Source organism: Etheostoma spectabile, chromosome 16 (genome assembly GCF_008692095.1).
Source record: "Etheostoma spectabile isolate EspeVRDwgs_2016 chromosome 16, UIUC_Espe_1.0, whole genome shotgun sequence".
In the NCBI taxonomy this organism is placed as follows: domain Eukaryota; kingdom Metazoa; phylum Chordata; class Actinopteri; order Perciformes; family Percidae; genus Etheostoma; species Etheostoma spectabile.
The window spans coordinates 4,243,885-4,256,300 of NC_045748.1; the positions used below are offsets into that span (position 1 = coordinate 4,243,885).

The following is a 12,416-nucleotide window of genomic DNA, read 5'->3' on the forward strand; positions in this document are numbered from 1 at the left end:
CACACACACACACACACACACACACACACAAAGGTACAGGACCTTAAACATGGAGTGAACCAGCTTCATTTGTTTGGAGATTGAAGGACTAGCCAGGTAGGTGTAACCCTGTGATTGACCTTTTTCATGCATCAGTTTGTTAAAGTAAGCTTTTCTGTGGAAGTTAAGGAACCGACCCGTGTTACTTTAAGCTAATAAAACAAAAAAGTGTTATTTTAGAATTGACCTCGATGTACCATGGTCTAATAATTACCTAGTATGAGAGTTTAATGTTTGTTGTATATTTGAATGTTTAACCGCATACACCTCTTTAAATGTCAACTTCATGAAACAAGTAATAATGTTACAATTTAAAGTGCATATGACAGCAAACACAAATATATATGTATGAAGGCAAAGTTATAACTTTTTCATAATTGTGATATTCTTTACAACTCAGTATATGGGTCTGCTGTATTTTAACATGTTAAAAGTCACAACAGATATAGTGCTTAAAAATACAAGTAGTACATGTGTATAGTCAATCAGAATAATTTGGTAACTGTAAAATCAAACAGAACCCAAAGGGGCAGAGGTTTTAACAGGAGGAACTTCACAGATTTATGGTCCAATCTGAGCATGTGAGTGTTAAAGAGCAAGTGTCAAACACTAGAATACAGTACAAAAGAGAAAGGAGTGGAGTAAAAGAGAGGGAGAGGCATACAGGAAGGCAATACAGGGAGAAACTGGGTGTGTCGTGGTTTACCTTGGGTTTTTCCCCGTTGGCTACAGATTTTCCTGCTCACAGAGTGACAATAAAAAAAAACTTGTTTTCTGTGTATATGCGCTGCCTCCGTCATTGTTCTACATTTAGGCCCATTGGTGATACATGTCTAAGAACAGAAAAGCTGTCCAATTTTAGTCCATCCTAATAATGTGTTGTTTAGTGAGCCTCATGGGGTCACAATGTAGACTCTTTGTTAAGTCTGATTTTGTTATCATTGCCACCGGTTGTGGTGCTTTGATTTATTCATGTTTTCACTTCCACAGCATCAGCTGGCACTTTAAACTCATGTGGCAAAACCTCACCAGAAGTGAAGAGGAACACGGTGGATCACTCACTAGGAGGCAGTGGTTGTGACATTTGATTGTAAAAAAAACCTGTTGTTGTGTTTTGCACTAATGACTTCAACTGTCTAAAAATCCCCGATAGTCTTGTTTTATGAGATTCTTTGGCTTTCAGGCTCACAGCAGATATCTTTCTTTGAGTTCAGGTTAAAAGGCCACTGCTGTTGATAGAACAGTGTCTGTGTTGGATTTATGAACTCAGATTATTGACATGGCAATGTTTACCATTTGTCAGTAGTTCTCCAGTGACGGCTTTGCTTTGACTTTTGACACGCATGGGATTCAGAAATCAAACGCATGCACATACACTGCAACTTAATTAAAAAGAGGAATAAAAAAATAATCTTTTGGAAATTGGTCTTAATGCCATAATTTAAAAACAAATAGGAAAAATTCCACCTTTTAAGAGCACCATTTTTCTTCTTGTGAATGAATAATATATCATAAATAAATAATTGTTTTTCCTTAAAATACAGGGGGCATGAGTATAGTCACCCCTATCTTAAATTCCCAAGGAGGCAGGCATATTTTTATTATTAAAGGCCAGTTATTTCATGGATCAGGATAATATGCATCCTGACAAAGTTCCCTTGGCCTTTGGAATTAAAATACCCCCACATCATCACATACCCTTCACCATACATAGAGATTGGTACGGTTTTATTTCAGTTAGCCTAATAGCTGGTTTGATTTGCATTGAGTGATGTTTCTATGAAAAGTACCACATGCAAATTTCTATGTATGATGAAGGGTATGTGATGAAGGGGGGCTATTTTAATTTCAAAGGCCAAGGGAACTTTATCAGGACACATAGTATCCAGGATGCATGAGATAATTCAATTTCATTTCAATTCAATTCAATTTTTATTTACATAGCGCTAAATCACAACAACAGTTATGTCATTGAGCTTTTAATAAAAGAGCAGGTCTAGACCGTACTCGGTGAAATAACTGACCTTTAATAATATAAATTGGCCTGCTTCTATGGGAATTTAACATAGGGGTGTCTATACTCATGCCCCCTGTATTTTAAGCAAGAACATTTCTTTATTTACGAGACATTGTTCATTCACAAAGAAGATTTCTGTCCTTAAAAGTTAGATTTTTCCTAATTAAAGGCAATTAAAATCAATATCTGAAAGATGTTTTTTCATTCCTCAACTTTAGCATGGGTTCATAAACATATGAGCACCACTGTACATGCAGACAAACACACACACACACACACACACACACATACACACACACAGTTTGGACGCATTTGCTCCATGGGAACCTTAAAACCTGCATGTTGAGGCTTGAAAAGTCTTTTGTATCGTGTATCTGCATTTGAGCTATCATTCCACTCAAGTCTCACTCTCTCAGCCATATTACATGATTTGTAGTATATGAAGTATATCTTTTGTCTTTTCACTGTAGGCACTTCTGTTTTTTATATAATAGTGACAATATGTAATTCTTAACATCTAACACATAACTCATAACTTGCAGTCATGTTAAAAAGAAGATGTTCTCACATTGGTTCTACTAGACTAAAAAGTAGAACTGTTATATATTATCTAATAGGTATAAAAATGTCTCTGGTATATACTTTTGTCGAAAAGAAAACGTGGCCAAAATGAGTTATGGCAACCTTTACGTTATTTGGACAAAGCTTTACATTGTGATGCTTGCACGTCATGTTCATTTTGCACTAAAGTTCTTAGTAACATGAGAAAAAACTCAATATTCATTTGTCAAGTATTTCATTCATACAGAAATATACAAACGTATGTCTGTACCATGTGGTTATTTCATATATCGAATACATTCTATATTGTGATAATCGAGATAATTGTCATTATTGAGACATAAAATGACCTATGTCGGATAGAAAGATTTTGGCAATATCTCACAGTCCTAAAAGAGTATATGAATTCACCATGATGTGAAACATATGATATGTGAAATACAGTTTGACATGTAATAAATTCAGATTACATGTTTTTCCGAGGTCCGCTATATATAACCTGTGTAAGACGACATCATGTGCATGTTGTTGTTTTGAACATTTTGAAATATATAGAGCTCAGGCAGTAGGAATTTGGGTTGCAAAGGGGAAGGTCGTGTGTTCAAGTCCCCACACAGACCAAAGAATGGTGGTGGAGTGCCAGTTCACCTCCTGGGCACTGACTAGGTGCTCTTGAGCAACGCACTGAAATTGGGGGACATTTCCATGGGCAGCCCCCTCACTCTGACCTCTCTCCATTCAGTGCATGCATAGGTACTGAGCGTGTGTGTAGTTCAGGCCTTTGTGTAATGTATGTAATAACAACAGAGTGTAAATTGCAATTTCCTCTTGCAGGACTAATAAAGTATACATTACATTACATTATATGTATTTGACACACGTTTTGGAAAAGATCAGTACACCCATTTTGCTTACATTCTATAAACATTGCATGGAAAGTTGGGTTACTGCACCTTTAAATTCTTTTGTTGCTGCACAAGAGTGAACTGTCAGTCAGAACGGGGAGTGCTGGGGCTGCTGGGATGACAAGACAACTGCTGAATACCTGAGATATTTCTTCTCCCGGAAAACAGGCTGAGACAGAGAGAGAGAGAGAGAGAGAGAGAGAGAGAGAGAGAGAGAGAGAGAGAGAGAGAGAGAGAGAGAGAGAGGTGAAAAGAGTGACAGAAAGCGACAAGTAAGACAGACCCTGCTTTTACACCGCTGTGTCTTTCACACAGAAGAAATGCAGAAACAAGAAAGACAAGAGTTTCAAAAGAATAAAAAAAGAGAGAAGCCACGTGGATGATCTTTACGCTCTCTGCTCAGAGGCACAGGCTTCACCGACCAGAGAGTAAACAAACGGTTGGCTCTACACTGTCATCACTGGTTACTGGGTGGAGTACTGTTATTAAATCTCTTGGAGACAGCACAAAAAAAGAAAGCGAAAGAGTAAATGCACAGCTAGAGAGAGAGAGAGGGATAAATATAACACAAAAACTTCAAAGAGAGTGTGAGAGAGAGAGAGAGAGAGAGAGAGAAGAGCTATTTAAAGCACAGAGAGAAGAAAGACAGGGACAAAGAAACAGAATCAAGGACAGAGCTCTAATTTGTCATGTTAAAGACGGTAAGACTCAAATTATGTTGCACTATTTCTGGAATTATACAAGTGCGGTGCTGTTCATTTTTCTGTGCAATTCCTTACTCCATGTTGACATAGGAAGTACCATTCAACAAGTCGGCAGCCTCTCGTGTAAGTAAGCTTCGAGCTCCAGATGTTTACAGTAGCTATGAATAATGTCTTCATTTGTTTTTCCCCTCTGCAGTAACCCAAGATGAATAAAGCACCTCTTCTCCCAGTGATCCAGGCAGGGGACGGCAGGACACTGTCCAGGTGGGTCACTTGCTGCAACTCAGACCCTGCTGAGTTTTGTTTAAAAGTACTCTACGCTATGTATGTTACATACTTTATCAAGCAGCGTGATACGCAATAATGACTGTTGTCTGACACATGTCAGCCATATTTGGACCATGACTACTCAAACATTACTCTTGTGTGTCGCTGCTCTGTGCTCATGGTTTTCTACACCTTTTGTATTCAGTCATTCAGAATATGAATCGGCTTGATTGCCCAAGTATGTGCCCTCATACTAAGAATTTGACTCTGTTTTTTTATTGCGCTTAGTTCACATACGCAGAAATGTCACATGGGTGCTTGATATAGATGAGGTTTGACAGTGCTTAGATATATTTTTGCCAGTAATGTCCAAAAGCATTGTGTATTTAAACTATAAAATATGTAATGGACAGGCAGAGTGGATGTTAGTGTTATTTACAGGCAGAGTGGATGTTGCTGTTCATTTCAGAGCCCAGTTTCTCTCCCTGCTCAACACCTACAACTGCTTCCTGAAGGACCACACTCAACTGCACCTCAGTTACTCTCAGGTATGTTATAATTCCATTTCCACCTTTTCAATGTTGTTGTGCATTCATGTATATTTGTCAGCCTTGTCATTGCCCTTAGACATGTGCCATAACCAGGGCCAGACGGAATGTGCGGACGCAGAATTCCGTCAGGAATTTTCTGCAGATTTTCCTCAGATTTTTTGCGTGTAAAAGAAAAATAAAACTCTGAATGTTAACACATCTGCAATTTAAGCAGAATAATCTGCCTCTTCAATTCCTGCAGATTTTTGTTTTAAATGACCAAAAGAATTCTGCTCGGGCCTGACCATCACTTGGTAGCGAGTCTCAGCTGTGTATCACAGGCGGTTGCGAAAAGTGTAGAGATAAAAAGTATCTCCAGGACTCTAATTAATAAATGATTACTAGGGTTGGGTTCCAAAACCCGGTTTCACTATGGAACCGGTTTCTACACAACCGGTAGTAATTCAACCGGATTTGAATAAAAATTTTGGTTCCTCATTGTGTCGACTGAAATATTTTCCCTCTGTCACTCCGAAACGGATGTAAAAATATCCCACTTTCTCTGTAGACTCCTGTTAGCTAGGTACTGTAAATGTAGGCTAATTTCAAAATGCCAAATTTTCCCTCTGGCCTCTGGTTAGCAAACCAACTCAACATTAATTGTTTTGTTACTCGTTATAATAATAGTGCAATTTTTAGTCATTGTTAAAGGATTGCAGTTGTGTGCTAGGTGACTTAGGTTTTACTTATCATGTATTTAAGTACTTTAAAACGTTAATATATTGTTAAACTTGAATAATTTTCGAATTTTAAAAACACTATAAAAGACCCTATCTTTGATGTAATTTTTCAGTTTTTCCAGAATCAGTTCAGGAATCGTTTTAAAAGTTCTGGTTCGGAATCAGAAAAAATTCCAAACTATTCCCAACCCTAGCGATTACATGGCTGCTTTTTGAAGTAGGCTCATAAAGTGGTGTGTTAAATGATTGTGTGACTGTAATTATTCACGCTACAGCAGGTGTCTATGGGTCTGTCTCTGTAACAGGGGGCTGATGGAAAGGTGGTGGTGGAAGGCTTCCTGAATATCTCCTGGGGAGTACGGAGACCCATCCGCCTAAAAATACAGGACGATAAACAGATGCTCCCCTTCGCTCCTGTGTACCCATCTGACCCCGCCAGTCCACTCAGCCCCATCGGGGACAAGAGGTTTCTTTCAGCTTTCATGCAATATCACTTACATCGCTGCAAAACAGTTAGATATGAGGAATGGATGTTTATTGGCATTCATTCATTCATATTTATTATACAGGAAAGTTAAAAAGTAATGTTATATTACAATGTTAAACGGGCCTGGTTTGCAGCAGGTTCCTGTTCTGCAGAAACATAAAACATGGTCCCGGCTTGTCGGGACAGACATTTGTACAGGACATCGATGTGGAAAGACACATTTAGACAACTAAAACAACATTACAGTTACATAAGGACAAAGACATTTGTACAAGACATCAGCTGGGCTAGACAAATATGGACAAACAAGGCTTGGACAATCCATGAGCAAATTAATGAATGCGTGCAAGTGTAACATTAGCCAATGGAATCATTTCAATATGATGTTACGTCATCTATATTTGACCAGTTAAAGCCAGAGAAAGAATAATACAAAGAATTCTGAGATGAGTGAATTGGTCATTTATTTAGTTGTCAAGGGAACAGGTTAGATTAAGAGCTGTTCATGACAAGGTAACTTTTTGACTTTCAGACCTATAGTGCTAACAATGGCACATTTGTACAGAGATGGTCATAAATCAGCTACTTTTTTTAAATGTTATATACTGCATGTCAACTTTACAAGCCATTATTACATTCCATCACGTAGTAAATCCAAATATGAGCTTCTGGATTTACAAGTAGACGTGTATTGATTGAGCATCTGTAAAGGGCATGGAACATAGTGGAGAGATCATGCTGACATTTAAACAACCCTTAATCCAGTTAACACAGCTCTCCACATGCGTATCATTGAGTATCCTCTCGTTCCTGCAACGAGTCATGATTTGCTCTACATTTTTCCTTCTTGCAACCAACAGTAAAGTGAGCTTTCAGAAAAGTCTGTAGACATACAGGCAGATATTGGGGGGAGACTGAGTACAGTGGAGACACTTTTTGCGTAATTTGTCATGCAAAAATAGACACTGAAAAGAAGTGAATTTCCACATGACATGCCACATGACAATTATTTAGCTTGTAGACTAAGCTAATGTCAATAATCAATAATATCCATAAGTAGTCTCTTTGTCTCTGTACCCATATGTGGTACTGTTAAGTACCATGTTTCAGTTGAGACGCTCATTTTTAATGATGTAAAGGTAACTAACCGTTCATTGCATATATAATAAATAAAGTCAAATAAAGAAAATAACAATTGGGCAACATATTTGTTTAGTCATTCTTTCAAATCCATTCATTTTATTTAAATCAGCACTGGTTAAAATGTATAAAACGGGAACAAGATATTAAACAAACAGATATTGTGACAACACAAATGCAAACATTCCAATAACAACACTAACAATGACAATGTCAAAAGTAACAGTAAACACACAAAAAAAGGAAAAAATGATTCAGGAGTCACTTTCACAATGATGGCATGCGTAGCTGTGATAGAACTCTATCGCGGAAACAGCTGATGCTCAATTGTCCCCCCCCCAGCCACCTTTGCACATATCTCTAGATTTTGCAATGACCTTGGATGACACAATACCATGAAATATGCCATTTTGTTAGGGCACAGAATAACATTTGTGGACATACAGGTTACATTTAAAGGTCCCATGACATGGTGCTCTTTGGATGCTTTTATATAGATGTTAGTGGTCCCCTAATGCTGTATCTGAAGTCTCAGATATTCAGCCTTTCTGCATGTTTCTGTGTCTGTAGCTCTTGGGGGGGGGAGGGCCAAATTCTCTGGGTGGGCAAAGCAAAGACAGGGCAGGTAAACTTGCCCCTCATGAAGTCATAAGGGGCAAGATTCCAGATCGGCCCATCTGAGCTTTCATTTTCTCAAAGGCAGCGCAGGATGCCATAGTTATTTAAAGTTTATTTAAGGTGTCTCAACTATACACGTGGCTCAAATCTACACAGTCTTCCTGTGTTAATGAAGAATATGAATTTTCTGTAATGATTCTTCCAACGTGTTTTTTTCCTTCATATTCTGATGATTTGGATTAACAGAAGGTACAAAGGATTCACTGTAAATCTACGTCCTTTTTTGTTTTTTGGATTAACTGAAAATGTCTGTAAACCTTACGGGAAAATGGTACGAGTAATTTTCTGCCAGGACATTTTGTTTTTCTACATTTTTTTTTCTTATGGTGTAGACAACTCAATTGTTGTGTAAATCAAATGTTTCACGCCACGATTAAAGCATGTGAAATGTAATTGCAGTTAATATCTACATGCAGGTAGGTGACGGATCAGTTAGAAGTCTCTGAGATGATTCCGTCCATTGTCTGTCTCTCTCTGCAGGGGAATGTCCCGATGGGGAGAATATGTTGACCTCCACCAGATAGATGAGATGACTGACACACCAAAGGACTCAGTAGTCACCAACCCTTTACCAGGTGGGTTTTTATTTTCCTCCCTTATCCCATAATGGAACTCTCAACAATGTTATTAAAAAAACTAGTGGTGAAGAAAATATAGTTTTACTTGAGTAAAAGCAATCCTACAGTGTAGTAACGCTTAATCACAAGTTTTAAATTCAATATGTTTGTAGTACCCCTTGTCTGGATTGTAAAGTGCCCATATGAATAAAAAAAAAAGTTTTTTGAAGCAATGTGCAGTACAACAAAAATATTGTTTTTTGAACATAAAACCATGTAATCCTATTCTGGTACAACCTCGAAATATAATTATGAACCTGAAAATGAGCATAGTGTGGATGCTTTAAATATTTTAAAAACTATTTCTGTTCATTTGCAAATGTGTGGCAGCATGTACAATTGTCTTTAATGTCACTGTTAGGTGGGTTCCTTTTACAAGCCCTTAGTTTTGGTATTACGTTATTATTTATTTCTTATTTTATATATTTTACATATTCTTGTTCCCGTTTTATACATTGCAGTGCATTGACTAGATTATTTTGAGGACATTTGCAATGTCTGATGCCTGATAGAAAGCAAATTATGGATTTTGATTAAACATTTTTCATTGTTTTTATTTTTCACATAATAATAATAGCAGTAATAATAATATTATTAATAATAATAACAATACGTTTCCCGCACATTACGCATAGACCTGAAATCCACACACATGCTGAGTACCTATGCATGCACTGATGGAGGGATGTCAGAGTGAGGGGGTTTCAGCTTTGGATGGACGGGTGCCCCGAGCAGTTGGGGGTTCGGTGCCTTGCTTGAGAGCACTTTGGCAGTGTCCAGGAAGTGAACTGGCACCTCTCCAGCTACCAGTCCACTGCCATACTTTCCCAACCCAACCTGTTTGTTTGCACAACCACAATAGCAGAAGGCCGTGGCATACATTGAACGTGATCCATTTCGTCCGTGTGTTTGTGTAGGCCCAGCTGTGTATGAGACGACCACATTGCGTCCTGTGAGGCGGAAGAACTCTGACCTGGAGGCGGAGTCCAACCTGTTTCGCTGTATGAGTGACGCCTCGTTGGTGAAGAGGAGGAGGGGTAGGGGGAGGTCAGCAGCACAATTGGAGAAAGAAAGACAGCATCGTTTTTCAATCAACGGACACTTCTATAACTATAAGGTAGGTTTCTCATGACTTGTACCTATAGTTTTCATCCATTCCTCATCTCTCTTTCATCATCCTCTTCCTGTCTAGCTCAACCCTCCCATCCCTTTCATGAAACACACTCCCATCCGCACTGCAGGGCCTCCTGCACCCTGCCTGCGTGGCGTGAGCGGGGCGTTTCTGTTGCGCCGCGGGCTGCGTGGCGTTTTCACACCAGAAACGTGTCTGACGTGGCCCTGCTGCTGCCAGCCCTGTCTGTACACATTTGTGTTTCCCATTGATGAAATGAAATGATAGCGTGTTCTTCAACATTACTTTGTCAATGTTTTTTTGTTTGTACATTTGTTTGCACATATTTCAATTTTTCAATTCCCTTTCCTGAGACAATAAAGTCCATGTTATTGTTTCATCGGAATCCATTTGAAATACAATTTTAAAAGGAGATTAACAGGAAATGTCATTTGTTGAATGTATTATTGCATCTAAAAGGACATATAAACATGTTTTTGTTTTTGCCTAAAAACAAAAACCTGTGAAAAACCTGAGACATGCGTGTCACGCATGCAGGGTGCAAGCTCTAACCTGATAACGAAATTGAAGCGGACACGCCACGCAGCTGACACGCTCACGCCCCGCACGCAGTGTGCAGGAGCCCGAACTCACCGGTCTCTCATTCTCTGCAGACCGCGATCTTCACCCCATCCTTCGGCACACCAACTAAAGTTCGTATCTCCAGCAGCATGAACACAAACCAGGTCATTGAACAGCTACTAACCAAGTTCAAGGTGAGCTTTGTACACGTTCTTCAAAGTGCAGGAGAAAAACAATGACGTAGTCAACGGCACTAACAAGCATCGCAATTATGTTATTTTAATCAAAAGTATGCATTGTTTTATATCTAGTTTAAACAGACTTAAATAGACTTTCTTAGAAGTAGACATTCACAGGATTACAGCTATAATGCGCGATTGTTTTGTATGACTGGACAGCCCAGTCTCATGGAAGTTTGTGAAATGGTCACGTTATTTAATCTATTGATTTGTGTACAGGTCCCATTAATGACCGTTATTTTCCTGCGTTGATTACAAATTTTGAAGTAATGTATTTCAATGGGAAGCCTGTTTACTGATCCCAGAATGATTACGGTAGCGAGTAGTAGGCCTATTGAAAAGCCGAAAATCCGCGCAGGGAGGTTGGTCGGGGCGGTGGGGGGTCTGGCTGCCACAGAGACCGCGGATTGTGTCCCTGCGCCCGGGGTCGCGTCCCACGTGGGCCGTTTTATTTCCCCATTGTTGCGTCCCCCAGAGCAGCCCAGTGTCACGGCACATCGTGAAATGTAGCCTACACCTGTACATGAAATAAACGTGAAAATTGTAACCTGTACACAAATCACTAAATCAAAAATAATGGGACCATTTCAGGAATAGGCGTGAGACCGGATTTTACAGGAATGACCGTCCGTTACATTCAGGCCATTGCCAAATGAGTTGAAAGCTAAGTAAGCCTATCAGCTCCCCAAAATTCTCTCGGTGTTTCTTATTACGGCTATGTTTAAAAAATGGTATAGTCCGGCGACATTCGAGCCCAGAATGCGATGTGTTTTACAAACCCATTCTCACTCCCAACTTGTGAAATACTGTCCCTTGGCCAGTGGCTCTCAGCATCAGATGCTGACAGAAAAATCCCCCTTTAGCTTCTCTAGGGGACGCACCGGGCTCAGCTGCGGCTTGACCGTGGTGCTGTATGATGGCGTAGCATTACAACAAGACAACGACAACGGTAGCGAGTAGTATGAAAAATCGACACATGACGGTAGGTTAGGGTTAGTTTTTATCCTCAGGTAATCAGGTTGTTGAATGATAGTGCAGCAGGAAGGAGGGCTGGGGTCTGTATTTAGTTACTTAGCCACTGTTTATTGTGATGGTTAAATGGTTTTATGTTTTTAAACTATATTATTGTTATTGATTGTTACTGTTGACTGGTGCTGAGAGAGTGCAATAGAACATACTGTATTTCATTGCCGTGGTACTGAACTTGAACTAGGGTGGTGGATGGGTCAATCAACACAGGACTTTAACCCAGGAGACCGGGGTTTGTTTCCCATTCTTGTCCTGCGTGCCACTGAAACCTACATTATGTAAACCCAAAGATCTTTCCCAAACCTAGCCGCGCCGTTCTCGTTCCGCATGGCAGTTAAACGTATGTCCCCACCAAAAAGGTGATGCCAAGAGTCCCGACCACGTGCGTCTTAATATGACGCCAAAATGGCCGGGATAGCTCAGTTGGCAGAGCAGACGCACATATGTAGAGGTCTACTCCTTGACGCATTGGCCGTGGGTTTGAATCCGACCTGCAGCCCTTTGCTGTAAAATTCCCCCTCTCTCATTCCCCTTACATGTCTTCATCCGTCCTGTGAAAATAAAGGCCTAAAAAGGCCCCCCCAAAATGCCAAAGGGCTAGACACTGAGGAAGACTCTTTGCATCAGTAAAATAACGGCGAAGGCTCCTGACCAAGTGTTGCTTTTTGACGCGCTGTGAGTTAGAATGATTAAGTTTTACGCTGCTGAGATAGAACAGCAGCAGTGTTCAGCTTTGGAGACAAAGAGGGCTTACTAATCCTCTGTGTCCT

At 39.7% G+C, this 12,416-nt stretch overlaps 1 protein-coding gene across 7 annotated transcripts in view; it reads left to right on the forward strand.

Annotated features, from left to right (window-relative positions):
- rassf6 (Ras association domain family member 6) overlaps positions 1–12,416 on the forward strand; it is a 52,332-nt gene that overhangs the window by 31,727 nt on the left and 8,189 nt on the right. The window contains exons 1-7 of one of the 7 annotated variants that reach the window (XM_032539646.1): positions 1–96; positions 4,423–4,490; positions 4,963–5,041; positions 6,069–6,229; positions 8,549–8,643; positions 9,603–9,802; positions 10,471–10,572. The exon at positions 1–96 is cut by the window's left edge and continues 98 nt beyond it. In XM_032539646.1, coding sequence (XP_032395537.1) covers positions 4,432–4,490; positions 4,963–5,041; positions 6,069–6,229; positions 8,549–8,643; positions 9,603–9,802; positions 10,471–10,572 — 696 coding nt within the window. In that variant the 5' untranslated portion in view covers positions 1–96; positions 4,423–4,431. Of the gene's footprint in view, positions 97–3,772; positions 4,224–4,419; positions 4,491–4,962; positions 5,042–6,068; positions 6,230–8,548; positions 8,644–9,602; positions 9,803–10,470; positions 10,573–12,416 lie in introns of those variants that run through there. The other 6 variants (XM_032539648.1, XM_032539649.1, XM_032539647.1 and 3 more) reach the window with 6 other exon arrangements.